Source organism: Fringilla coelebs (assembly GCF_963513975.1).
Source record: "Fringilla coelebs genome assembly, chromosome: 18".
Classification (NCBI taxonomy): Eukaryota; Metazoa; Chordata; class Aves; order Passeriformes; family Fringillidae; genus Fringilla; species Fringilla coelebs.
Window position 1 is genome coordinate 14,631,208 of NC_140044.1, and position 26,941 is coordinate 14,658,148.

The 26,941-nt window shown below is 53.5% G+C and overlaps 1 protein-coding gene across 7 annotated transcripts in view; it reads left to right on the forward strand.

Annotated features, from left to right (window-relative positions):
• DLGAP4 (DLG associated protein 4) overlaps positions 1-22,935 on the forward strand; it is a gene marked incomplete at its 5' end in the record, with an annotated part of 60,350 nt that extends 37,415 nt beyond the window's left edge. For all 7 annotated transcript variants that reach the window (XM_084218132.1, XM_084218133.1, XM_084218131.1 and 4 more), the window contains 6 exons: positions 15,298-15,659; positions 16,967-17,058; positions 17,489-17,898; positions 19,668-19,759; positions 20,894-21,046; positions 22,102-22,935. In XM_084218132.1, the coding sequence (XP_084074258.1) occupies positions 15,298-15,659; positions 16,967-17,058; positions 17,489-17,898; positions 19,668-19,759; positions 20,894-21,046; positions 22,102-22,317 (1,325 nt within the window). In that variant the 3' untranslated portion in view covers positions 22,318-22,935. The remainder of the gene's footprint in view (positions 1-15,297; positions 15,660-16,966; positions 17,059-17,488; positions 17,899-19,667; positions 19,760-20,893; positions 21,047-22,101) is intronic.
• Positions 22,936-26,941: the final 4,006 nt, after the last annotated feature.

Genomic DNA, 26,941 nt, shown 5'->3' on the forward strand with positions numbered 1-26,941 from the left:
AAGCCTTGGGCTTGTAGGTATGAAGCTTGTCTGCTGTCATCTCATAGGCATCCTGTGTCTGCTGCATGTCTGGGCCAGGAATAGAAACACCCCTGAGAAGGGGATTTGTTGGTGTGATGGCGCTGCTGGGGGCACCAGCCACAGTATCTGGAGAACAGCCACTGTGGGAAGGGCTGGCAGGGCTGCTCTGCCTCCCTGAAAGGCCACAAGAGGCTAATCCCAGAGCAGCTGGCACCTCCAGTGGGTTTGGGATGCCCCTGGAGCAGGTGGGACCCCACCCAGCAGCAGTGTGGGGGCCCTGTGAGGCAGTGGCTGCAGAACAGCAGGGGTTTGGGCCCCACACGTTTCTGGGGTGCACCAGCCCCCTCAGACTGGGGTCCAGGATCTGCCAGCTCTTAACCAGCTCTGTGCCATTGGAAACAAGAGAAGTCAGATGTGAAAATTAATGCTCTTACTCATTGATGTCCCACTTCTTTGCCTCCCTCAGTTTACCATTAATTTATCTTCAAAAGCATTTGTGGCTGTTTTTGGCCTTGGAAAGGATGTTGGATAAAGGACTTTTTTTCACTTGCTATCATAAAGTGACAGAGCTGAGAGCAGACTTTTTTAGGTGTATTGAGGAGGACAGTTATTCCTGCAGTATGGACTCCAGGTCTCCAGTAGCCTGGGCTGCAGTGAGAGTTCAAGCCCTCTCTCTTTCAGCACTGGACTGGACTTCTCCCTGCTGGATCAGTCTCTTGCTGACAGCAAATTCACAGTGTTGGTCCTGCCTGGCTGCCAGAGCCCTACAGAGGAATTGTCTTGGGGAGCCATCCTGTTCCACTGACCTTCATCTTCAGTCAGTATCTGCTGTGTCTGTCTTGAGGCTTCTGACAGGGCCCAGATCCAAGAAACTTGACTGGGCAGCTCTTGCTCTGCAACTGGGCCTCTGCTACATAAACAACCCTGATGTTTCCTTGAAAGTGCTTTCCAGGAAAATGTAGCAGCAGGGATACAGTGGGCTTGTTTCCCAGTGTGGTGTCCCAGACATTAGAAGTGACCCCAAGTCCCTGTACAGATGACACTGGACCACTGTGTGTCCTGAGGGGCCGTGCCTGGATATGCTCTGTGCTTCCCCCTGCAGTGACAAGGGCAGAGCAGTGTCCTCCTGTCCTTCCCAGCCATGTGCCCCCACAGTGGCACCGTGTTCTGGAGTGTTTTGCCATAGTCTGCTGGAGGATTCCTCCTGGCAAGCAAACCCCTTGAGCAGACAGTTGGAGACCTGCTCCTTGCTGCCACCCTCGTGTCCCACAAGCTTAGTGCTGCTCTGGGGCTGTGTTGGTGCTCGCTGTTGGGTTATTTTTGGCTGGTGGCTCTTATTTCACAAGGCCACTTCAGGTGAAAGCACTTGCTGGACTCACCCCAAGTAGCTGACACAGTCAGTCTGTCCTGGGAGGCCACAGGAGCTGTTCTCAGCAATGCCTCAGAGCTGAGCACAGCAGAGGCCGAGCTGGTGGCTGCCCTGGAAAGCCCTGCATCCAAAGATTGGCATTTCACTGTTCCTAGGAATTTCATCCTCCAGCTGGTCTGGGGGTTGGACAACTGGCATGACAAGGAGTGGCTGCTTGAATGCAGTAATGCATTCCAAGTCTAAAATTGTTCCCAGGCCAAGTGTGGGGAGATGGCCAAGTGGAGGAATAACTCCAGCCTTGGGCAATCTTTGTAGTTTGGCTGGGATTTTCAGAGAAGTGTAGAGATGGGATTTTTCCTGGAGAACTGATGGCACCATCTTTTCCTTGGTGTGTCAGCTCTTGGTAGTCAGGTTTTAGAAATCTTGAGCTGGTTCTTTGCAAAACCATTTTGGCCTTGGTTGGGTGAGGAGGTGTCTGCAAGGAGAGGTTTGATCTGTTGCCTCCATCTGCCCTTGCAGGAAGAACTTGCCCTGTGTGCTTTGGAGCTGGAGCTGCCTGGGACCTGGGCTGGGGGCAAGGGAGGGGATGGGTATGGACATGGTTAGAACATCACCAGCCTGCTGAACCTCTCAGTGCCTTCAAAGGCTGGCACACAGCTCTTGGGCAGGGTTGTAGCTCTGAAGACCAGTAACCAAAGCCCCATATAAATTCCTATCTGAAATATCCCTTGGACTGATGTTTTCTGTTAAACTGAGTACAGCAGTTCCCACATTTTTGCTGTGGCCCCACTGTGCTTCCTGGCTAGGTCACTTCAGAACTGACAAAGGGGCTTGTTTGGAGCAGGGGTTTTGCATTCCTGAGAACCCCAGTGCTCCTTGTGGTGCCTGCTGTGGGTGCAGGTGCCCCAGAGCACCTGGAACGTGCTGGCAGGGAGAGCTGAAGATGAGCAGGAGGAGGGAGCATTGTGGATAGGCTTCTTCAAAGGCTGCTCTTGATCTGTTTAGAGCTCCTTGGACTATGGAATAGCTGGGCTGGTGTGTTTTCCAGCAGGCTCTGGGGGCTCTTCGGGCTCTGGGGGACCAAGTGAGCGCTGTTTTGTGGGAAGGTTCCATTGCTGTGCTTGAGCAAGGAGTGGCTTCTTCCAAAGTCACCTCTGGTTAAGTGTCTCTTTCAGGAGCCCCTTCAAAACATGATCTGCCTGGATCATTCTCACACCTTTCTTAAGCCACTCTAAATCACTTGTTACCTATCCTGCCATTCACCCTCTACCATCCAGTGCTGAGCCACTGATCAGGAAAAGCCAAAGTGCCTCTCTTCACCTGCTGGTTGGTACTTGGTGTTTACAGGGAAGGAGGAAAAAGAAAAGCTGCCTGGGAGGAAGCTTTTTGGAATATCCTGCAGAGCACCCTAAGATTTCTGAATTTGGTGTGGATGCTTTTTATTTTGTAGCTGGAATTACACAACTGCTGAGTTGAAAGGAGTGGAGGGAGAGGAGATCACTCATTTGGAAACAGGAATAAATATAAGCAAGGTGGGAAACGAAGCCAAGAAGGCTTTTGGCACATAACTGCCAAGGCAGGAGAATGGTCTGTTCCACAGTGAGCAGGTTCCTGAAAGCAGCAGGGAATGCTCTTGTGACGTTTAATGCTGTTGCTGGAGGCTGGGCTTTACTGATAACCCTCCTTGGAAGGCCAGGGAGTCATTGTCACATCCTGAATTCCAGACAGGGGACAGAAGGGAGTAGGTCCCAGTGCCATGGGAACAGCATGACTAAGCCAGTGCCTTCAGCTCTGTGGCCTAGAACTGAGTCTGTTCCCTGGGTGTGCTGAGCAGAGCTGTGCTCTGGCCTCTCCCTTGTGTCCCTTTCCTAGCAAAGTCTCTGATCCTTGGCATTCCTTCGTGGCAGGTTCTGCAGGCTGGAGGGGCCGGGTGTGTGGGCAAACAGGTCCTGCACCCCTGAATCCAGACCTGCTACCCATACTTGTGGCTAAGTGGTGGTCTGGGCTCTGAACTTGAAAGCTTATGGGGACTCTAGAGGCCTGTGAACCAGGAATGTGGTGCTTTGGAGCCTGCAGGAGAAGCAGAGTGAGCTGTGAAGATGAGGACCTGGTGGCTGGGAGCTTTGTAGGTCACAGGTACTGGAGCCCCAGAGGAAGGCTCTGCATGCACACCTGGGGTCTGCTGTGCTCTCTGATTGCAGAGCTGGGGCTGCACAGTGGCTCTTTTGTCAATGCCTGCTCAGTTCCTGAAATGGGGTATTGCAGAAAGTGCTGGGTTTGCTCTGGATACCCCTCCCTTGGGGCATCCATTGTTCAGGGACTGCTTGTGATACTTGAAATTCTCAGGTACTCAGAGCTGGGGACTCTTGACCTCCGGGAGAGCAGAGCACTGGGGACACATGGCTCTGCTCCTCTGTGTGCCTCTGTCACCAGGAGGACAGCTTTGTGCTCTGCAGGGTCCATAGTTAGTTCAGGTGGGAGCCCTGGGCAATCCAAGCAATGAGCACAACTTTCCAAAGCTTCCTAGCACCCTACCCAAAGGGAATAAAAGGTTGGAATATTTGCTTAATTGCCTGCTCTGAGTCTGAGGACTTCCCTTCCTCTCCAGATCTGAGCAGACTCTGCTGCAACAGCTGAACCACTGTCAAATTTAATGCTAATGGAGAGGAGCAGCCTGCTGCAGTCTTTTCTGTGTTTGTTCATGTGATTTTTTTTTTTTAATCTTATGGATAATGCCATGTTAACCAATGTAATAGAATATGGAGTATCTTTAACATGCAAAGCTTGTCCCTGTGCCTCAGCCAACAGAAGTTTCCCAGCAATTTTGACTTTGATTCTTCACTATTAGCATAATGTTGCCACATCTTGGTTCGTAAATACTTAAGGGAGGAAATAGCTTCAACTGAATCTGGCTATTAAAACCTCTTGATGATTGTAGCTTTGAAGATGTAAATCTTGGCTGCTGGCTGCCTGACAGCCACTGTCCAAGTGGAAAGAGTGTTGACTAAAGGCTGGAATTTTTCACTGTGAGATGAGTCCAGCCTGATGCCTTCCCATCTCCCAGGTGCAGAGGCTGTTCAGTGCTGTCTCCTCAGCTGCTGACACGTGTGCTTTCCCTGGCCCTATGGCTACAGGGTGGGGTTTGTTTTCAGCTTGCAAAGAATCCCTCGTCATCTGGGTGTGGGGAGGGAGGGTTTTTCATAATGTCCTGGGAAAACCACCTCTGCTGCTCCTGGTGGCATCACTAAATGCTTGTCCTTGCCTAAAACAGTGGAATATCTTCCTGTGAGCAAGGGAGAGTAGCAGATTTCCTGCATCAGGTAAAATTTGGGATACAGTAACTGAAAACTGTGATAAAAATCCTCATGCTGAACAAAGTGATGGAGAAATTAATTCTTACCTTGAGGGGGGTTTTGTTGGCAGTGATGGTGGCAATTTCTCAGAATTTTAGGTAGGCTGCAGGATTGTTGGTTGCTTGTGTTCTTGGGGATGCAGCAATTCCCTGGGAGCCCCATTTGTGCTGGGGAGCTCAGTGATTACTGCCATCAGCACAGGCCTGTTCCTGTTCTCACACTCTGTGCTGACAAGCTGCTGGCTGCCATCAGTGTTTTCAGCACCCTCTTGGCCAGCTCTTCTGTGAACAGTGTTTAGTGGCACACTTAAAATGGTGGTGACCCTTCCACCCTGCTTCCAGGACTGTCCATAAGTGGGAATGTGCCAGTAATGCCTCAGCAGCTGGGTAGTGTTTGCAAAACCTTCCGTGGACCCTGCTGTGGGCTTGGTTGTCCCACAGCTTTGGGGGTGATTCTGCTGTGGGGAGCAGCTCCTGTTCCTGGAGCTGTCAAAAAGCCCTGGGCAAAGTGGTTTTTGGTGGGCTGGGGGAGGTGCCTGGGCTGAGAGGGAGGCGTGTGGGGAGTCTCACTGCTGTTTTGCCATGCTGGACTGGCACACTCGCCTTTGTGAGCTGGCAGCACTTGGGATATTGCACTGACTGCTGTGCTCAAGGTGCATCTCGCTGCCTGTGCATGGAGAGCTTGAGATGTGTCTCCTGTGACACGTGAGCAGATGCTTGGGAGTGACTGGATTTGGGCTTCAGCAATCAGCATAACCTAAAATAGCTTCTTTTAACTGCTGAGCTCTGACACAGATAAGAAGAGATTTGATTTGCCATGGTTTCCAGCCATTTCTGGCCATATGGATTTTGACTGGCTGTGACTTTGAGGAGGTGTGTTGAGATTCCCTGAACTTCTGGAGTGGCAGGGAAGCGAGTTAAAAGCGTCCACATATGCCATCCTCCAAGTGATGTGGCAGTGCATGAAGTGAAGTGATGGTGAAGGGAGAGAATATTTCATGCAGTGCATTATTAGCTGGTGGAACTTCTGCAGGAGATTCTAGAAACTGCTAGCTTAGAAAAAAACAAACCTAAGACCTCCCTAATTACACTAAACGTGGATGATTAATGCTGATACCCTCAGTGCACCTAGGAGTGGCTGCAGTACTGGGTGCATGGAGGATTTGCCATCATTCCTTAAGTGTCTCCTCCCAAAGCATCCCCTCCTCCCTGCAGTTTGCTGCTTTGCAGAGCAGCTGGAAACCATCCCACGTGGAGGAGGGATAGGGGAGCAGCCTGTGACCTGGTAGCACTGGCTAATTCCTGTCTGGTTCACGTTTATGCCCTAATTCCATGTGTGTGCTGGTTAACCCTGAGCAAACCTTGCAGAAAGGGCAGCATTAAACAGGGAGGAAGACACGGGCACTGGTCACTGCTGTGGGACAGGAATCCTGTGGCACCCAGTTCCCTTCCCCTCTCTGGTATCCATGGTCTGGCATGTCCTAGAGACATGCCAGACCATGCTCTGCAGAGCCCAAACCAGCCCAGACACAAAGCTGCAGGGTGCAGCTGGCAGAACAGACCCTGCAGTCCCAGAGTGACAGAATCGACATTTTGGGACTGCCACTCAATGTTGAAGAAGTGTTTAAAAGCAAGGAGGGACGGGGCCTGCCTGCAATAAATGCCACTCCCGGGAAATACTCTCTGGAATGCAAATCTCTACATATCTTCAGTTGTGTTTTCCCTCTCCTGTTGTGCTAGAAGGTCCCTCTTGTCTCTGAGCTGCTGGCTGATGCTGCTAGAGCTTCCCTTTGTGCTTGTGCTGCTGCACTGACCACCTGTGTGTGTGGTTGAGTCCAGTGGACACTTCCTTGTGCTGCTGCTGAGCTTTATTTGCCACATCTGGATGAGATGCTACAGGCACAGGACCCTGCATCAGGCAGATGAAGTGGATGGTGCTTCAGTGCATCAGCAGAAAGGATTGCTGCTCTTGTTGTGGCAGCTCCTTTCAGCACAGCTTGTCTCACTGTCTGAGGAGCTTTTGGCTGACACGTGGTCTGTAAGCTGTGGTCCTTGTAGTTCTGAAGTGGTCCTGGTATCTCCTGGGAGTGGTGGGTGCTGAGCTGCTGGGCAGGCTCTGTGAGGTGCTGTGTGCTCCAGTCTGTGCAGTCCTGCATTCTCTTACCTGCCACTGGCTGCAGGAAGGTCCCTGTGACCTGTTCCAGTGCCAAGGGCTGATGGAAGTGCCTGCTCTCTCCAGAAATGCTCTGTGGCACAGATGGTTCAGAGCTGAGCCCCTTCCTGATGGCCCTCTGAAGAGGACTGCTGAGGCTGTTCTGTGCAGATGTGTAGGCAGGGTATCTGCAGGGCTTCCTTGCCTTCTGCAGAGGCAGGAAAAGCAGCACTGTGGGTTTTCAGTGTTCTTTAGTCCCAGTTGTGTTCCAGCCCCTCCATCCTGGTGTCCCCAGTGCTGCAGCCAAGGACCTGCTCCTTCCCCCTGTGCTGCCAGGGCTCAGGCTGGGGTCAGAGCCCTCTGGAGCTGTGAGTGAGGAGGGTCTGGAGTGAGGAGGAGGAGTCTGTAGCAAACAGGCTGGTGGGTGGTGCAGCCAGTCCTGGGTCTCTCGACTTGGTGGCTCCTTAATACTGTGAGACCCCATTTCTGCATCCTCTGCACAAAGGCCAGCAGGGAGGAATGGTGTGGCCTTAAAGCCCAGCTGGGCTCCTGTTGCCTCGAGCTTTGTACTCCCACAAAACCTGCCACGAGATCAGAATTCCACTGGCCCTGCCCCCGTGGCCTCTGCCCACCATACTGTGCTGCAGGGTGCCCGTGTGCAGGGGTCTGCCTGGGGAAGGGCTGTGCTTGGCCACCAGGACTGGGCTCCAGGCCTGCCTGGGTGGGCTCTCAGCTCCTCTGGCAGCCCTGGCTGTGCTGGAGGAGCCAGGCAGGATGTGGCAGCAGGAGGAGTCACTGGTGACTCTTGTGAGCCCACCTGGCACTGCTGGTGCAGGGTCCTGGGCTGGGTGCACACCAGGAGTGTGGTGTTGATCAGAGATGCCAGGGCTCCCACTATCTGTGCTGCTTCACCTCTTTGGTGACAAAAGCCTCAGCCCTCACCCTTTGGGAGGGTTTTGAGGAGATCAGCCAAGCACAGAGCGGAGGAACTGAACTGGAGCATCCCTTCAGCCCAGCCCCTCTGTGGAAGAAGTGTGTGCCAGCAGGGAATGGGCACTGAGCTGGCAAGGCACCCATCCCTGGGGATCAGGCACCCCCACCCAGAGATGCATTCTGCTCCTCCAGGGATGGGGCTCGTGGCTTTTCTCCTCCCAGCTGGTGACTCCTTGAGGCAGAATGTTTGGACTTGAGGGCCTTGGTGGTTGTTGATGAATGAGCCCCAGGGCAGGGAGAGGCAGGGAATGCTCCTTTGGGCTGCTGCCCTGTGCTGGCTGGGCTGGAGACCTGTCTGAGCCCCCAGGACAGAAGGGACAGTCGCTGGATGTGTGGCTGGAGCAGGGTGGAGCTGCTCACCATGGCTTCAGCTCACTTAAAACCCCCTGACAATGGCTTTGGGGAGGGTGGGGAGAAATGGCAGCGTCTCCTGTAGCACACACAGCAGCCCCAGTGTCAGCTGCTGCAGCTGGGTTTGGGAGTGCCTGTGCCTGGTGTCCCCTGCAGCATCTGCTGTGTCCCTGCTGACTCTGCAGCAGGCTCTGCTGAAAGGAGGGATGGCCAGATCTGTCAGGAGCCAGCAGTGTGAGGTACCCTATTTTTAACCCCAGCATTCTTGGGGGGTGTCTTCTGTTGCTTCATGCCTCTTTTAAATTGGTGACCTTCTACAAGTGGCTTTTTTTTTAAAAAGCAACCTGCCTTGCCTTCCCAGTGTAATAGTTCTCAGTGTATCAGTGCTTATTATAATTTCTGTGCTCAGGAATTCCAAATTGGAGCATCTCCATGATGCTTAATCATTGAAAAATCCAAAGTCCCTCATGTAAAGCATTCACAGCCCTCAGCCTTTCCTCCTCTGGTGAAATGTTCCCTCCCGAAGTCCAGGGACTGGGTCTGTGGTTGGATTTGTGACTGGAGCTGGCTGCTGGGGTTCATGCAGTCCTGAGTGCCCCTGTGGCTGCCCCAGGCATCCCTGGACACCCTGTGTGGTGGCTCTGAGGTGAGCAGGGCTGCAGCTCTCACTGAGGGCATCTCAGTCACGGCTGATCAGAGAGCACAAATGGCTGTACAGAGCACTTTGTGGTGCATTTCTGGATGAGAGCTCCACTGTTAGTCTACAAACACTCAGCTGATATTCAGAGGGAGCCTTTGCTTCTGCATTTGCTTCTGACTGGAACATTTGAGAGATGCTCCCTTGAGTTTGAGGTCCTTTTTCTGCAGATATGTCCAGTTCTTTCGTTCCAGTGATACGTGCTGTACTTGGAGGGGTCGGTAAGTGCAGGGCAGTCCCTTTTTTCCTGACACCAAGTACCAGATGGATACATGGATGATAAAATACTGTCCTGCCAGCAGAGCCTTTGGGTGTGCAGGAGTGCTGTGGCCAGGACCTGAACAGGAGCAAGGGATAACAAACCTCTCCCAGCTGTGCTCGCTGCAGCAGCACCTGGAGGTGTCTCCCAGCCAGCTGGGCAGCAAAGACCATTGGCACAGGTCTGACAGTGCTGGGACAGCCTCTCTGGCTGCTCAGGGAGGGCTTGGAGGAGGCCATTTGCTCAAAGCTAAGAACTTATTTCTGTGCATAACAAAATGCCAGATTGCTGAAAGGCAGTGTGCAAGCCCGGTACCAGCTGTGCCAGGGGAGCTGCAGCGTGGGGCTGGGTGGAGGCTGCTCCCAGAGGAGCCTCTGTGGGGGCAGGGGCACTCAGGAACGGCATCTCTCCTCTCTGTGCTTCTCTCACCAGTGAATTGATGCTGTTCAGGGGGAAATCGCCACTTCCCATGGGTCAGGAAAATGTCTGGGGTGTCATTCTGAGTGGGGGCTGCTGTTCCTGCTGCTGGGGACAGCTGCAGTGCTTGGAGTGACACTCCTGCCTTGGAGGGCCAGGGTGTGACCCCAGCCTTCTGCCCCTCACCTCTCCTCAGTCCCTGCTGCATCCCTCCTGCCCTCTGCTGTGCTCCCTGACACTGCTGGGCTTCTCCTGCCTCTGCAGTCCCTGTGGGCTCAGGGTGTCCCACGGCAGAGCCCAGGGCCTGGCTCTGTCCTGGGAACAAGAGGATTGTATGGTGGGAGAAGTGACCAGGCTGCAGTGCTCCCCTTGTCCCAGCTGCCATTCCAGCCATGCTGGGGCTGGAAGCTGAGGATGGGGGAGTGCTGAATTTCTCCTCTGACCTCCTTCAGAAGTACTTAAGGTGATTTGGGTGTCTAGGCTGGGTTTATGCAGGGCTCTCCCAACAGGTGAGAGGGCTCTTCCCTGGTGCTGCTGCCTGGGAGGAGCTCCTGGGGAATTCTGTCCTCTGACTCACAAGCACAGCCTGGCTTGTGTGTGGGCTCTGTGACAAGCAGAAGCAGCTGGTGAAGTGTTCATGGTGTTCCTTGGGATCATCTGAGAGTTAAAGGGCTCTGCTGGGCTGGTCACTCTGCAGGGCTCCATGGGCACCACCACAGAGGTGGCACGTGGTGGCACGTGCTCTGGGGAGCTGCTTGTGCCAGGATGCTGCTGCTGTTGGGGTCATCCTGCAGCTGGGAGTGAGGGCTGGCAGGAGGGCCCACAGCCCTTCCCTGGCTCCCACAGCCACTCATGTGTGTCTCTTACTCAGTGTAGTATCAAGGTGAGCTTTTTAGTTTTTCAAAGATCACTGCTACTGGGATTCACAAAGGGAAAGCATTGAGGTAGGAGGTATTTATAGCATTTCCATAAACTGCCTCTCTGAACAAACGCAGTCACTTGACTTTGTTTTCTGGGAGTTGTTTTGTTTAATCACTATAAAACTTCTTTTAAATCTCCTCCAGCTCTCTAAAGACATTCATTCTGTCAGAGCAGGAGGTGGCACTTCACAGGCATTTCCCGTTGTGTCTAGATGGAAATACATGGGAGCCAGGTGACTTTTCACATGGGCAGATAGTGATAGGACAAGCAGAAATTGTTTTAAAGAGGTGAGATTTAGATTAGAAATTAGGGGAAAATTTATCCTTGTGAGAGTGGGGAGGCCCTGGCACAGGGTGCCTAGAGCAGCTGTGGCTGCTCTATCCCTGGAAGTGCCCAAGGCCAGGCTGGATGGGGCTTGGAGCACCCTGGGATAGTGGAAGGTGTTCCTGCCCATGGCAGGGGTAGGAAAAAGATGAGCTTTGAGGTCCCTCCAGCACAAGCCTCTATGATTTCTGGCTTGTATGATTTTCCTCTTGACTAACAAAATTTGGTTAGGCTCTCAGCAGTGCCTCTGACTGGTGCAGGTATCTTGACCTTCAGTGTGCAGAAGGAGAACAATCAGGTCTGAAGGGATTCTTGTGAACCATAAAATCAATGTGTCCATATTGTCTTCGGTATGAATTGTCACTGGGGCTCATTTTCACTTGGACTCTCTACAAAGAAAACATCCTACAGTTCATTACAGCTCCAACCTTGAAGTGTTCCTGAAGCTGATGAAAATCAGAGGTCAGGTCATTTGGAATGCAGCTGTTCCAGTTCCCTTTGCTGTTGGAAACTGCATCCCAAAGCAGCTCCTTCCAGCCAGGACACCCTGTGGCAAAGGCCAGCCCAAAGCCCTGCAGCTGGGATCTCCAAGGGAATAATGCCACTGATGCCATTTGCTGCAAGATTATTCTGTGGCTGTTTTATTTAAAAGGCAAATGAGCTTGCCTTGTAGGAGAGATTATTTCAGTGTGTTCTGCTTTCTGTGGGAGGAAATGAGGTCGTTCCTCCAGCCCTTCCCAAGGGGAAAGGGGGATGCATGGAGAGCCAGCCCTGGTGTTTGAGGGCAGGGGAGTTTGCCTTCACAGCTGACTCTGGCTGGGGCCTTTGAGGTGATTTAATAAAAATAAGGATGGTTTGAGAAGGTCTTTGAAGTTCCTGGAAGGGTTGGAAATGTCGCCAGGCTGTATTGAATCAGCAATAGCAGCAGAACACTGGCACTTGAGGCCAGACACACTTGAGGGCAATTGTGGTGCTTAAATCTGACCCCAAATACCTTGGCTGTGATGCTGGTGGTGCTGCCAGGTACTGAGCAGGTACCAGCCTGGTGGGGGGGAACTGGGGCTGGACTTCACATTCTCCTGGGACTCTACTTTTAGTCTTCCAAGAAGAAAGCACCTTTGGAAGGAGAGGGAGAGGAGCCCAGCATGCCCAGCTGGATTTTGAGGGTCCAGAGGACTCTCCAGCATAAGGCTCTGCAAACAGCTCCCCTGCCCAGGGCTGCATCTGTGGGCATTGCCCAAGCCCCTGAGGGCAGGTGCAAGGTGCTAATTTGGAAACATGCTGCTTTCTAAAAATAATTACAGAAGAAAGATTATAAACAAATATCCTCCTCCCCAATATCAATCATCCACAGCATGCTGTGAATTCCAACTGCTTGCTGAAATAAGCCTTAGAAGATCCTGTGAGCAGGAAGAGCCTAGTGCTGTAAAACTGGAAGCTTAAGCATGACTTCCATGTTCTCCTGTTGTTCCACACCTTTTTGGAGCAGGGATGATGTTCCCAAGCAAACTGAGCTGATGGTCCTGCTCCAGTGCCCACAGGAATTGTAGTTCAGCACAAGCTGATTTTAAAATACAAAGGGCTGTGACCTCAGCAAATCCAGAGCAGATCATGGCTGCTGAGCTGCAGCCCTTTGGAGGGGTACGTCAGCAACTGGAATGCTCCTGACTGGTGGGATTGGCCTCAGAGCCAGGAGGGAATGCTGCCTGCTTCTCCTGTGGAAGCACTGGGATGTTCTTGTCTTCCTCAAGGTTTGTCTCCTCCCACAGATGGAGGAAGCACTGACCCTTAGTTCATTGTTGTGCTGTGGGCCAAGGACAGACTTCTGAATGGGCTTGCTCTGACTTTGGTTTTTGAAGCCCTTTCTAAGAAGGTGTGGTTTCTGAGATTGCTGGGCAGTCAGAAGTCCTGTTTGTGTTTGCAGAGGGCTTCACTGGGGTTAATTTGCAATTGCACTAATGCATCCCCAGTTGTTCAAAGCTCCTGATCCTTTTGTGTTTGTCATTTGCAATATTTCTTGGAGCCTTAAACTTAATTTAGTAGCTCAGGCAGTGAACCCTTTGAGCACAGATGCATGAGAAGGGATGTGTTTTGTTGGTCCTGGGTCTTTCCCTTCCAGCAAAGCCTGTGCTGCCCTTCAGCCAAGCCAGGTGGCACGAAGGGATCCCAGGAACATGCCAGGGGGATACTGAGGTTTCCCCCTTTAGCAGAGCAGCACAGTGTCTGTGCTGTCTGTTGGTAGGTGGACAATGACTTTGGGTCTGGCTTACTGGCCCTGGACACCACTGATCTGCCTCAGAAGCTCTGTGCAGCTGTGCCCTCCCCTTGTTCTGCCTGGCCAGGCTGTTCCATGTCAAACAGCCATCAGTGTCCTTGCCCCAGCCCTGGCAGTGCCCACAGCAGCTGTGGAGCTGGGCTGGGCTCTTGGTGGCCATACCAGCCGAGCAGGATGGTGTCACAGGGGCTGTGGGTAGCAGGGCACCCTGGGCACTGACCCTGGAGAAGAGCAGGGGCCATGTGGAGGGATTTAACTGAAGGGACATGTGACATGCTTTCCCCTCTCCCAGGGGGGGTGGTCTGGCTTGCCCTGGCCAGTGGCTGCTGTGGCCCTGCTGCAGTAACAGAGTAACCTGTTGTTTTGGGGTGTAGGCACAGCTGATACAGGGGTGCCTCTGCCATGGCTCTGGTTAGGCTGCTCCTACACTGCTCCATTGAGATGGGCTGTGTGAGTCAGGCCGTGAGACTGGGCCAAGGAATTGCTGTTGGAAGTGATGCTCCACGTCAGGCAGCTCTGGCAGGGGGACTGTGGCCACCCCTCAGGCCTGTGAGGCAGAGGGTGATGGGTCCTGCCATCAGGACGCTGCTCAGTTTGGACTTGGTGTAGTGGCTTGAGGAAACTGGGATGCATTAGGTGCTTTCTGAGCTCCTGTGCAGATCCAGGCTGGAGGCAGCTGGGTTGGCAGCCCTGCACAGGCCTCTCCCTTCACCCCTGCTAGCAGCATCATTATGGTGCTGCTCAGCATCTCTGGGCACAGAAATGCTGCTGGAAACACAGATCTCCTCCTCTGTAATTCCTCCCTTTTAGGTCCTCCTTTGAAGTGGAGCTTTAGCTCTTAATATGGTAAATAGTGGGATGTGTAAGTGCAGGCATGTCCACATAGTGTCAGTAGGGCTCCTGGGGCAGCTCTGATTGCCCCACGGGGAATGTGGCTCCCAGGGATCCTGGGAACTGGCTCCACTGGAAATGGTGAGGCTGGTGTGGAGTGGGGAGTAACTGCAGATCTCTGGGACTAAGGAGGCTGCAGGCAAGGGCTGGCATGTGTTATGGGGTGCAGGGGAAAAGCAGTTTGGGATTGCACAGGACTTAATGGCAGGAAGGATAAGAAGAGGGAGTCTAGTGGTAGGATAAGAAAGGGAGTCTAGTGACTTGGGGAGGACTGAGAGTGTAGGGGTAGGAGGGCAAAGGGGGTCTGGTGTGTGTAGGAAGGTGGCTGCTCAGTGTTTGGCCATGCCCTGCCCAGTGCAGCCTGCCCTGCGTGCACAGCAGCTGGAGTGGGACTGTGGCCTCAGGGGCTTGTGTGTCCTGGGCAGACTGAGAGCCTAAACATGGCTGCTGCAGCATCCACATGGATCTTACTTGTACTTTACATTTATTTTCACTGGTGGACTTCCATCCTGGCTAGCCAGAGACAGGAGCAGGTTGGGGCTGTGGCTGCTGTCCAGGTTTGTGTGGCCAGCCACGTACCTATCCCTACATGGATCCCTGTCCATCAGGTGGGATCTGTGTGTTCTGTGTCTGCTGGGCACATGTCTCCAGCCTTGCTGCCACTGGATCTGGGGCCATGGAGTAGCAGCCTCGCCACTCTCGGGCTGTTGCATCCAGACAATGTCGTTTCTTCTGGCGTAGGGCAGCTGGGCTTGTCAGGGGCTTCAACTGTGTGTTTCTGCCATCAACATCTAACAAATTTTATGGCTTCTTTCCATTTTTATAGGAAAAACCATCACCCTGATCCAGACATTGAAACTCGTCAACTGATGGGACAAAGAGCTGGGACACTTGGCTGTACTAGGACACTAAAGCATAGGGTTTAGCCAAAGAAAATTTCCCCACTGTGGAGGCTTACACCTGCCAAACCCTGTAGCATTCTTGGGAGGCTTTTCTATCCCTCTTCTCCATTTCCACATTTCCACACATCATGGTATTCCTTTTGAATTCTTTTGCAAGCTAGCTCTGGCTCTGCCTTCGCTTCCCCTATGCTTTGGTGTGGGTCCCCGGCGTGAGCTGCTGCCTGTGGGCTGGTTCTGCACCTCTGCCTCCGGCTGCTGCTCGGAGGCTCCTCTTGGATGTCGTGACTGACCCGCTTTTTCTCTCTCTTCCACTGTATCTCTTTCCCTCCAACCTGTCTCCTGCGTTCTCCGTTGTCCCCCTCCGTCCCTGCAGGTTCATCATGCCTAGTGGCATATAAAAAGACTCCACCTCCCGTCCCACCTCGGACCACGTCCAAGCCGTTCATCTCTGTCACTGTGCAGAGCAGCACTGAGTCAGCCCAGGACACCTACCTGGACAGCCAGGACCACAAGAGTGAGGTCACCAGCCAGTCGGGGCTCAGCAATTCCTCAGACAGCTTGGACAGCACCAGGACACCCAGCGTCACCAGGGGCAGCGTCGTGACTCCGGCCAGAGACACTCCAGAGTTACCTCAGAAAAATGCAACTTTGAAAAGTGACAAAGGGACTCTGACTAACGAAGAGCCTAAAGTGGAGAATATTCCCAAAAGAAAGCTATCATCTATAGGAATACAAGTATGGAATAGTTTGTTTTTCTTTGTCCCAAGGAATGTCCTTGTCCCATCCATTTAGCATGTGTCTTTTCTGTGACCAGGTGTGCATCTGAGCTCACTTAGAATAGCAAGGGACACTCAATGCCTTGCCTGTGTTCCCAGGGTGAGAGACAGCAGCACTTTACCTTAACAGCCCAGAAAGGACTAAGCTCTTTTAGTACAAATTTAATATGTTTTCTAGAGCAGAGGGGCCATGTTAACATGGTGAGTCCCTCTGAAGAGGCCTTTTGCTGCTGGTATGCCTGTGCCCTGTACTCTGCGTTGCTTCCAATCAGAGTGCTCCTTGTCCCTCGTGGTTGTAGGGACAATTCTCCCCTGAGAGCTGGGCCCATCTGCTTGTGGGAGGGGCTGCTGCAGTGCCAAACAGTCCCAAGGCTGCAGGCAGGAGGGTGCAATTTCTTGTTACCCCATGTTCCCAGGAGGTTGATGCTTCCCTTGCTGGAAGCATTTAACTGTGAGAATAGATGGAAATGAGCTGTGGATAAAGCAGTGAAATGAGAGCCCAGCAAGTAGTGTAAGTTGGTGCTTTAGTCAGCAAAATGCATCCTCTGGGGCTGTGCTCTCCTCTAGAATAGGTTTCTCAGTCACAGGTGGCTGTGAGCTCTGGTTCTGTCCCAGGTGCTGGTTACCAGCAGAGGGGAACTTGGGCAGCTCCAAGTGCAGGATCTGAGCTTTGAGCTGTTCTGTGTGTGCTGAATATTTCTCCATCAGCTCTACAGCAAGGCCAGCTCAGTACAGGTGACAGTGAAGGGCTCTCAGCAAGGCTGGTGGGACAGAACACCTGAAAGGGCAGTGAGGGGAGGGAAACATACTGGAGAGGCTGACTGCTTTCCACTGCTTTTCCTTTTCTGAGCTGGTTCTTAAGTCACCTGGATTTCTTTCCTAAAACCTTCTAACCCTCTTATCCAGAGCCATGGAGGGTGTCAATCCCTGGGAGAGAGGCTTTGCTGTCAGTCTCAATCACCTTGCTGTCCTCCCTTGGATGCCATGGTCCCTGACTGTGTGGGATGCCACAGGCACAGGGACACAGCCCCAGCCATGCAGACCCCAAGGGTCCTGGCACAGGGGGTGGCAGCAGCCTGGCAGGACACAGCCCTGCTCCTGAGGTGGGAGCAGAGCTGAGCAGTAGCCTCGTGCCTGTCCTTAGCCAGCCCTCCCATGTGGTGTCAGCATGCTCTGTGTGTGTGCGCACTCCTGGTCTGCTGATGTGGATTCCAGCCACAAGTTCTTCTGTCTGTTTTTGTCTGTATTTTTTTTTTGTTCAATAAGGTTGACTGCCTTCAGCCAGTGGCAAAAGAGGAGCCTCCTCCACCAGCCACCAAATTCCAGTCCATCGGGGTACAGGTAGAGGACGAGTGGCGGTAAGTGAGACGCAACTTGGGCAGTTTCCTTTTCTTTTAAATTGTGCTTCCCCCACTTGGGCTTAGACCTTCTTCCCAGCTTTGTGCCAGTGAGTGGCGTTGAATGGGGCCCACGGAGAGCTCTTCCTCCACAGTGCACACCCACTGCAAAAAGCATTTGTTCTCTAACAACCAAATCAATGGGAGCTTGAAATTAAATAAAAAATTAAAAAATTCCAAGCTGTAATTATAGTCATGCGTCAGCCCTCTCAGCTGAAGGGCCGGCTGCAGTAAGCAGGCAACCTTGTAATTGTGTGTGTGTGAGTGTGTGGTGTGTCTGTGTGTGAGGAGGGGCGGGGGGGGCTCTGCTGTGACCATGGATTTTGCTGTTGGTGTGGAAGGCCGGCCAGGCTGAGCCCTGCTATTGACCGATGGTTTTTGATCCCTGCAGAAACAGCCACTCTCGCAGCATGTCCTCTAAACAGGACACAGACTCTGACACGCAGGAGCCCAATAACTCCAGCTGTAAATCATCTGAGAGAAGCCTCGCTGAGTGCCCCCAGCACAACAACTCTGTTGGTGTTGATGCCTCCACCAGGCAACCAGCCAAGCCCTCACAGATTAAGAGAAACCTCTCCTATGGAGAAAACAACGACCCGGCCCTGGAGCCTTCTTCTCTCCCTCCTCCTGACCCCTGGCTCGAGAGCTCCTCCACGTCACCGTCGGAGCCGGCGCAGGCGGGGCCCTGCCGGCGGGACGGCTTCTGGTTCCTGAAGCTGCTGCAGGCAGAGACCGAGCGCCTGGAGGGCTGGTGCCGCCAGATGGACCAGGAGACCAAAGAGAACAATCTCTCTGAGGAAGGTGGGTGGGGACGCCCAGCAGCTCAGCAGCTCCTCCCTCAAGAAGGAGTTGGAGCTGAGTATTGGGTCCGTTAAATTGTGGCTGCCCCATCCCTGGAGGTGTCTGAGGCCAGGTTGGAGCAGCCTGGTCTAGTGAAAGGTGTCCCTGCCCGTGGAATGAGATGGAGCTCTAGGGTCCCTTCCCTACCAAACCATTCTGGGATTCTGTGAAATTGCTGGCAGCCCACAGAGCCAGAGCATGGAGATGAGGATGAGATAAGGAATGCTTTTTTCTTGGAAAGGGTAATGTAGCTTCCTTTAGCAAATGGAGTACAACATAATGCTGTGATGCAGCATGAAAGATGTACAGGGCATGGTGCGGCTTCTGACCACTCAAAACTGCTAAAAGCTTAAATGGATTTAATCTTAAAAAAGGTAAAATGGAAAAAGCTTTCAGGGAGGCTGTGGGATCTCTCCCTGCCTGACCCATTACTCTGAAACAAGCAGGGGGCAGAAGGAACACAACTTGGGAGCTTGTTTGCTCAGTTCAGTTGATGAACTGGTCTTTAAAGCAATGAAGAGGTTTCTTCACATGGGGAAGCCTCACTAAATTTGTGCTGGGTACACCAAAAGCATGGAACAGGGAGCATGAGGCCAGTTTTATTTTGTGGGGCTCAGTACCAGCTGGTCTTGTTTCTCCATTTTCAAATGCCTCGGCAAAACCTGGGCTTTTTGCAGTGGGAATCATGCCTCTGGTGCATGCGGAGTGACAGGAGTGGGTGTCAAGGCTGCAAAGGGCAGGATCTTTGTGTGGAGCCTGGTTCTGATGGTTTTAAAACCTGAGAAAGGTGAAACAAAGGTGAGGCTCAGTTTTAGCTCACTGTCACTGCTGGGTCTCCAGGAGCTAATCCCTAATCTGATTCCCTGAGGTGCTGCCTGGCAGGGAATCTCCCTGCCTCGGGGCTGGCCTGGCTTGACCTGTGGCAAGGAAAGACAGCAAGACCTGTATGGCATTGTTCTGTGTGCCAGGAGCAGGCTGCTTGGCTGTGTAACCAGTGGTGGTGGGTGGGAGAGCCCAGGGTGGGCTCATCCAGCCAGGATCTGCTGAGCAGGCTCAGGGGCAGCAGCAGAGCAGGAGCAGGACTCAGTGGTCCCTGTTGGTGATGCAGCTTGCAGGCTCCTGGGGCTCTGAACCTGCCTCTGGGAGGGAAAAGCTCAGACTGTATTTCCTCTAATGTGCAGAGGAACATGTCCATGCCCAGAGGCTGCTTGGAAAACCCATTAAGAGCAGCATAAAGTCCTGGGTGTTAAAAGCCCTGGCCTGTGTGTTAATCCCTGCTGGTACAGGGAGGCTAGAGAATGGTCCCTGTGTCACCTTTGTCACCTTTCCCCTGGGCAGAGCTGGGAGAGCCGGCTGGGATCTCTGAGCAGGTGCCAGCAGACTTTGCTGAGGTGGTGCTAGTGGTTCTCTGAGGGGCTGAGGACAGTTTGAGGAGCTCCCTGCCAGCTTGGATATTGTAATGTCCTCAGCCAGGTCTGTGTTTGGCCTGCCAGAAGGACCAATGGCAGACAAATGTAGTTGCAAAACATCTTGTTCGTGAGAGCAGTTGGTGCCTTGAGGATCTCTGAAATTCCTTTTCTGCTGAATCCAGTGTTTCTTTGCTCCAGAAATGCTGGAGCTCATTGCTGCAATTAATAGTCTGTTCAATTCAGGCCTTTTTATTTCCTTTTTTTTTTTTTTTTTTTTTTTTTTTTTTTTTTTTTTTTTTTTTTTTTTTTTGTCCCCCACAGTCTTAGGAAAAGTCCTGAGTGCAGTGGGCAGTGCACAGTTACTAATGTCACAGAAGTTCCAGCAATTCCACGGCCTCTGTGAGCAAAACTTGGTGAGTCTGGATCTCTTTTTCCTGGTTTCTGAAAGGATTCCTCTCTTTGAACTGCACTACAAGGACTTGGTCAGTGTTAACAGGCTGCAGTCCCTGTGAAAACAAGGCCACAGCCTGCAGTGCCAGCTGGGGGAAGGCTGGGTTAGCACAGAGGTGCCCCTCCTGCTTCTGAAGGGCTTTTTGAGGCAAACCCCTGAGGCTGAACCGGAGAGGGAAACTGTTTGAAAGGTCTGCTCTTGACCACACATGCTCCCTTTGCCTGTGTGGCTGCTGACGCTGTCCCCAGGTCACTGGAATTGATCTCTGAAAGGGAATGCAGGGCTTTGCCCTTGCTCAGAGCTGACCTGGCTAATGGGGATTGATGGAATCTGTGGTTTAGTTTTACCCTCAAGCTTTATGGTAATAGGGATTTTGCAAACTTCCTCAGAGGTGAATTCCCTTTTGGATGTAAAATAATCTTGGAGAGACTTGAGGAGCAGGAGGGGGTAAAGTGCTGATTCCAGCTGAGCAGCAGGACCAGCAGAGCTTTGTGTGAGCTGCTCGGATCTGATCCCATGCTTCCCAGGGTCTGTGGTGGTGGTTCAGCTGTCCCGGAACTGGGAAAATCCACTCTTGGAAGAAACTTGAGCTACTTAAAATTTTTCAACCCAGCCTGAGAAGTACTGATGCTTTCAGGTTGTTTTGCAGAACTGTAGCAAAATCATTTTGCTCATAAAAACTCAGTTTGGCCCCTTGGAGTGCTGCACATCCAGGCATCAGAGCTGGGTATCCATTTCCATTATTTCCCCCCTGAAATGGGGGTTTCTGTGTAAGAAACCAGTGTTGTCACTCTGCCATGCTGGGCACCTGCTGTTGGAGGTTCCTGCTGTGGGGTTAATGCCAGCACTGGGTGTCTGGTTCAGGATTACTCTGCTGTAAGGAGGAGTGCAGTCAGGACCTGCTTCCTGAGCTTGGCAGAAATTATTTGGGCTGTAAATGATGGCTTTGTGTGTCCATGCTCAGGGCCAGTGTCTCCTGTGGCTTCTCACTGGGTTTGGTTGCAGGCAGACATAAAAGGGGCGAAGGTGCTATGCACACTGCTCTGCTGGGTGTGTTCTTTCTGAAATGGGGTTTTTAATGCTTCTCCCCTTCTAGAACCCTAATGCCAATCCCAGACCCACAGCCCAGGACTTGGCTGGATTTTGGGATCTCCTCCAGCTGTCCATTGAAGACATCAGCATGAAGTTTGACGAGCTGTACCACCTCAAAGCTAATAGCTGGCAATTGGCAGAGACACCGGAGAGAAAGGTGAGTGAGGGGCACTGGGGAGTGGCCACAGCACTTTGTTGTACACATTTGGGGTACCTGAGGTCTGGTTTTGTCTGCAAGCAGAAGCTCCCAAGGGCTTTTGCCATCCTGCACTTGTCATCTGATAGCCTTGCAAGGCACCAAGGCCATTCCTCTTGAGTAATAGTGGGAACAGTTTTGTACAAGGGGAAAAGGTGGTGGATGGAGAGAGCCCAGAGTGATGGTCAGTGCAGGGGCCTCAACTGTTCCTAGCACTGTGTAGATGCATTTAACTATCCCTTGTGCCCAAGTAATGTGAAAAACAACTTGAACCTTTCAAAAATGCAGGAGAGGTGGGGTCCTGTCTCTGCCAGTAAGGGTAGGGAGGACAGTGGCTTATTAAAATTTTGCAGTTCCACATCAAGTTGTCTTTGTGCTGCCTGTGCTGTGCTTTGAGCTGCAGCTGAACCAGACAATCTCTGAACTCCAGGCCACTCCAGAGTAACCCCTTATCATGGAAGCTGCGTGGAGGGGAGGGTTAGGCTGGATAACAGGAAAAAGTTCTCCCTGCAGAGGGTGCTGGGCACTGCCCAGTCTTCCAGGGAAGGAATGGGTACAGCCCTGAGGTTGCCAGAGCTCCAGGAGTGTTTGGACACTGCTCTCAGGCACAGGGTGTCCTGCAGGTGTCCGTGCAGGGGTCGGATTTGATGATCCTGGTTGTGGGTCATCAGCCCCTGGATTGTGGATTTCCATCCCAGGAAATGTCCAAGGCCAGGATGGACAGGGTCTAGTGGAAGGCATCCCTGCCACGGCAGAGAGTGGTACTGGATGATCTTCCAACCCAGACCATTCTGTGATTCCATCATTGTTTTGGGTCCTTTCCCACGCAGGACATTCTGCAAATGCAAAATGGCTCCATGTAGAAACGGGGGCAGTGATTTGAGGGGGGTCTGGCTGCAGAGCTGCTCTCCCCGACACCATCCCAGTCCCTCGGGCGAGGCGCCCCCGGGGCTGAGCCGGCGCCCAGCTGCGCACATTTGTATCAGGTGTGGGTTTTCCTTACTGTCTCCCTAAAGGAAGAGAAGAAGCCGCCGCCTCCAGTGCCAAAGAAGCCGGCCAAGTCCAAATCGCAGCTGAGCCGGGACAAAGGCTCCGACCCGGACAAGCAGCGGCAGGAGGCGCGGAAGCGGCTGATGGCGGCCAAGCGCGCGGCCTCTGTGCGGCAGAACTCGGCCACCGAGAGCGCCGACAGCATCGAGATCTACGTCCCCGAGGCCCAGACCCGCCTCTGAGCCCAGCCACGGCCAGCCCGCGGCTTTTATAAGTCATTAAACGGGAAAAAAAAAGGTTCTCTCGAAACTAGTGTGATTTATTCAGTCTAGAGACAATGAGCCATCCTTGAAAAGGGCTCCTGAGTTGGCTTTTTTTCTCTCTCAGCTTTAAGTAATGAAGATTTTAACAAAAAAAAAAAAATACAAACAAAAAAAAAATTAAAAAAAGAAAAAATGCCCCTCGTTTTCTCCCCAGCTGTGGTGTTGCTGAATGGACTGGACAGACTCCTGGGAACTCCAGCCCCTCGACTTGGAACTTCAGTCTTTTTACTTGTTCTATCTCATGAGAATTATTAGCTTGTTTACAAGAAGAGGACAAGAAAACACGAAGCCTTGAGCACTTGCCATGCTGTGTTCTTCCTCCTCCTCAGATCTGTTCTGCCCTTCTCATCCTTTATTTTTCCCTCCTCCTGCTCCCGTTCTCCCACCCTTTGCATGGTTTCGGTTCCCGTGTCCAGACGCCCCTGTCCCCCAGAGAACACCTGTGGTGTGTCATTCCTGCTGCCCTCTCCAGCCAGCAGCCTGCTGGGCTTTGTGTTCTTGGGTGGGGATGCTGGGGTGGGGGAGGACAGGCACAGGGGGCCCTATCCTCAGCTTGCTAGAGGGAGAGGACGCCGGGGCTGTGGAATGTGGGGTTGAAATGCAGCCCAGAAGCAAAAAGTGCAATAAACCTGGCACAGGGGATCCCGAGAGCCGGAACTCACTCCGGGCAAAGGAGCGGAGCTGAAGGAGCGCAGAGCACGAGCCACGTCACTCTGGTTTCCCTCCTCGTCCCATTCCCACACCATTGTCCTTGGCTGGCTGTAGAGAGAGGAGCTGCTGCAGCGGGGGCTGTGGGGTCAGCGTGTCCAGGAGGAGACAGGAGGGTGTACATATGCACATATACACTTAGTAGTACCTGTATAGTAATTCCTACACACGGATCCTGCCCACGCCGCCGCGGGGGTGGGCAGATGTATAGCATATATTTTTACATGTACTATATCTAGATGTGTGTCCAAGTGTGTGTAAAAATATATACCCTGTGTGTAAGCAGATGACTATTTTTTCCTTATCTCCCTGCTCTCTGGGTAGAGGAAGGATTGCTAAATATTTTTTAGCCCATTTTTTCTTCCCCTTTGTAGGTCTCCTTTCCGGTCTGGCTCCTTGGAGCCAGGGCTGCCACCCCCTGATTCTTTGCCACCCTCTCACACAGAAGGTTTTTGTCCCATCCTGAGGGATCTTGCTGGGGATTTTTTTTTTTTTCCTCTTCACACGTTTGAACAAGTTGGGAGATTGTGTGCTACTGTCATGGGGGTGGAGGTGGAATCCCAGTGGTTTCAGTGAGAGTGTTGGTGATCCAGAAGGCAAAAAATAAATAAAAGTGAAATCCTGAACGATGCCTGCTGCCCATTGTGTGCTGTCTGGGGCTGTCCATGAACACTGCTCTGAGGTCTCTGCCCCCAGCCATAGAATTCCCAAAGCTTGGCTGTGCTGGGATTCAAATTGGGCTGGAGGTGGGGGTCAGGCTCTGCTCCCAGGGGACAAGTGGAAGCAGCCTCAGGTTGCTCCAGGGGAGGTTTACATTGGGAGAAAGTCCTTCATGGAAAATGTGGTCAGGGCTGCCCAGGGCAGGGGGAGAGTCTCCAGCCCTGGTGGTGTTGGAAGTGTCTGTGCAGGTGGCAGCTGGGGGGTTGTGGGCATGGTGGGGGTTGGCAGCAGCTGGGACTCCTCTTGGAGGCCTTTCTCAAACCTAAAGACTCCATGGGGGGCAGAGACTTTGTTGGGTTGCACTGTTGGGTTTTGGGGCGGATGCAGCTTTAGGAATTGCTGGCAGAGAAACAGGAACACCAAGGAGATGTGGGGGTTAATTGATTTATTTTATCATTTACTCTTCCCCGCTGCTGCTCACGGAGTGGTCAAGCTCTCTTTGCTGCCCTGGGCTGGGCTTGCTCATAATATTTATATTCTTAAATAATATGGATTTGTATATATATGTGCATATATTTTAACATGTAAGTGAATTTATAAAGCTGTAAAAGTTAATTAATTATAGTATGGTTTTGTATCTTATAATTAATACAATATTTTAAATTCCCCTACACGTATTAAAATAGATCTACAAATACAGAGGTAGAGTTACATATTTCTATATGCATTTACATATAAATATGTGTAACACGTGTACAAAAATGTGTTATACTTATTTAGACACACCTTTTATAGATCTGAGAATTATTTGTTACATATATTTAACACCCCTTTTGTAAATAATTTCGTGCCCACTCCTTGTATCCACCTGTTCTGAGCCCAAAGGACACGGGCAGCCAATCACTGGGCTGTCTGAGATCACGTGAGGATGGTGGTGTCACGAGATGGCTGCCTGCCAATCACAGCGCGGCGTGACGTTTAGCAAAATGGCTGCGCCCTGCCATAAGATGGCGGGTGAAACAAAATGGCCGCCCCCAGTGAACACAAGGGGTGCCGCCCTGTGTCACAGTACTTCCGGGCCCTACCAACCAATCACCGCACAGTACGTGCTGCTGCGCCGAATGGCCGTGAGGCTGCCGTGAGGGGGCGGGGCTTGAGGGGCGGTGGGCGTGGCCTCCCCTTGTTTTATGCCGTGCTCGGGCAGCCCGGGCAGGAGGGCGCTGTGCCCGCCGGTGTCCCGGGTCCGGCATCTGTGTCCCTGTCCGGTGTCCCGGGTCCGGCATCTGTGTCCCTGTCCCGTGTCCGTGTCCCCGTCTCGGCCGCGCTCTCCGGCGCCTGGAGCCGCTCCCGGCTCTTCCCGCGGCTTCCCCGGGCCCAGCTCCTGCCGCGCCCGGCCCATTCCCGCGGCGCCGGCTCGGCTCGCTCGGCTCGGCTCGGGCCGGTCCCTGCCCGGAGCGGGACAGCGCCTGTCCCCGGGGCCACCCCAGGACGGCTCCCGGCTCCGTCCGTGCGCGGGGGTCGCGCTGCCTCCGGCACAACCGCGGGGCTGGGGATCCTGGGCAGGCGGAGCCGTCCCGGGGCCCCCGGCACGCACGGCGGTCCCGGCACCCTCGGGGATGCGCGGCGGTCCCGGCACCCTCGGGGATGCGAGGCGGTCCCGGCACCCTCGGGGATGCGCGGCGGTCCCGGCACCCTCGGGGATGCACAGCGGTCCCGGGACCCTCGGGGATGTGCGGCGGTCCCGGGACTCTCGGGGATGTGCGGCGGTCCTGGGACCCCCGGGGATGCACAGCGGTACCGGGACTCTCGGGGATGTGCGGCGGTCCCGGCACCCTCGGGGATGCGCGGCGGTCCCGGAACCCTCGGGGATGCGCGGCGGTCCCGGGACCCTCGGGGATGTGCGGCGGTCCTGGGACCCCCGGGGATGCACAGCGGTACCGGGACTCTCGGGGATGCGCAGCGGACCCCGCTGCCTGCGCTGTTGTGGGCACAGCCCCGCCCCAGCCATGGGGGAGCACTGCCAGGGAGGGTCCCGGAGCCTCACCCACTTGTGGGGAGGTTTGGGGCAGGGTGGCTGTGGTGGAGTAGTTGGAGAAGTAGGAAAGGCTGGGAGAGCGGGGGGTGTTCAACCTGGAGAAGGGAACACTCCGAGGAGACTTCAGAGCCCCTTCCTGAGCCTAAAGGGGCTCCAGGAGAGCTGGAGGACGACTTGAGACAAGAGATGGGAATGGCTTGACGTTATCAGAGATCAAGGATTTTGGGATATTGGGAAGAAATTCCTCCCTGTGAGGTTGTGGAGGCCCTGGCACAGGTTACCCAGAGAAGCCGTGGCTGCCCCATCCCTGAAAGAATGAAAGGCCAGGCTGGACAGCGCTTGGAGCACCCTGGGGCAGTGGAAAAGCTGTCCCTGCCCATGGCAGGGGGCTGTGCCTGAATGGTCTTTACGGTCTTTCTGACCCAAACCACCCTGGAAAGTACGAGAGTGTCGCATTCATGGGGCTGTTGTGAGTGCCTGGTCAGAGCCCGGGGCCTGGGGGGCTGCAGGGCTGGGGACCCTTCTGGAGGACCCCTCCCAGCACCAGCACCAGCACCAGCACCAGCGGCTGCCCTGGGAGGCGGTGGAGGTGGGTGTGGGGGCAGGTCAGAGCAGTGCCTCCCCCGTGCCCCATTGCTGTCCCTCCACCCAGCTCGCTGTCCCTGAGCCCCCGGGAGCTGCTGCTCTGCCAGAGCTGCCTGGGCGCCCCCAGGCCCTGCTGGAGGCACAGACTGCTCCGTGTGCAGCTCCGAGCCACGCGGTCTGCCTGGGGCCACAGGAGGGGCAGCAGAGCTGTGGTGTCCCCAGCTGTGACCCCCTGTCACAGTGCAGACCCCCCAGCTGGGCTGACAGACCCTGCCCTGGCTCCAGCCCCCCACTCCCCATGGGAATGAATGTGCTCCATCCCACATCTCTGACCCCAAGCACAAATCCCATGTACAGCGGGGGACACACGGGCGCTGTTCCAGGGTGGCCCAGGGGTTTCTCCTGGCGGTGGAGAACCAAGTGAGGCACCCACAAATGACACAGCTCACTCTGACACACAGCTCATATTTAAAAATAACAACCAAAACTAAAAAAAACTTTTATTTGACAATAGAAAAACAAACAAAAAGATATTTACAGTAGTTTGTTATTTCT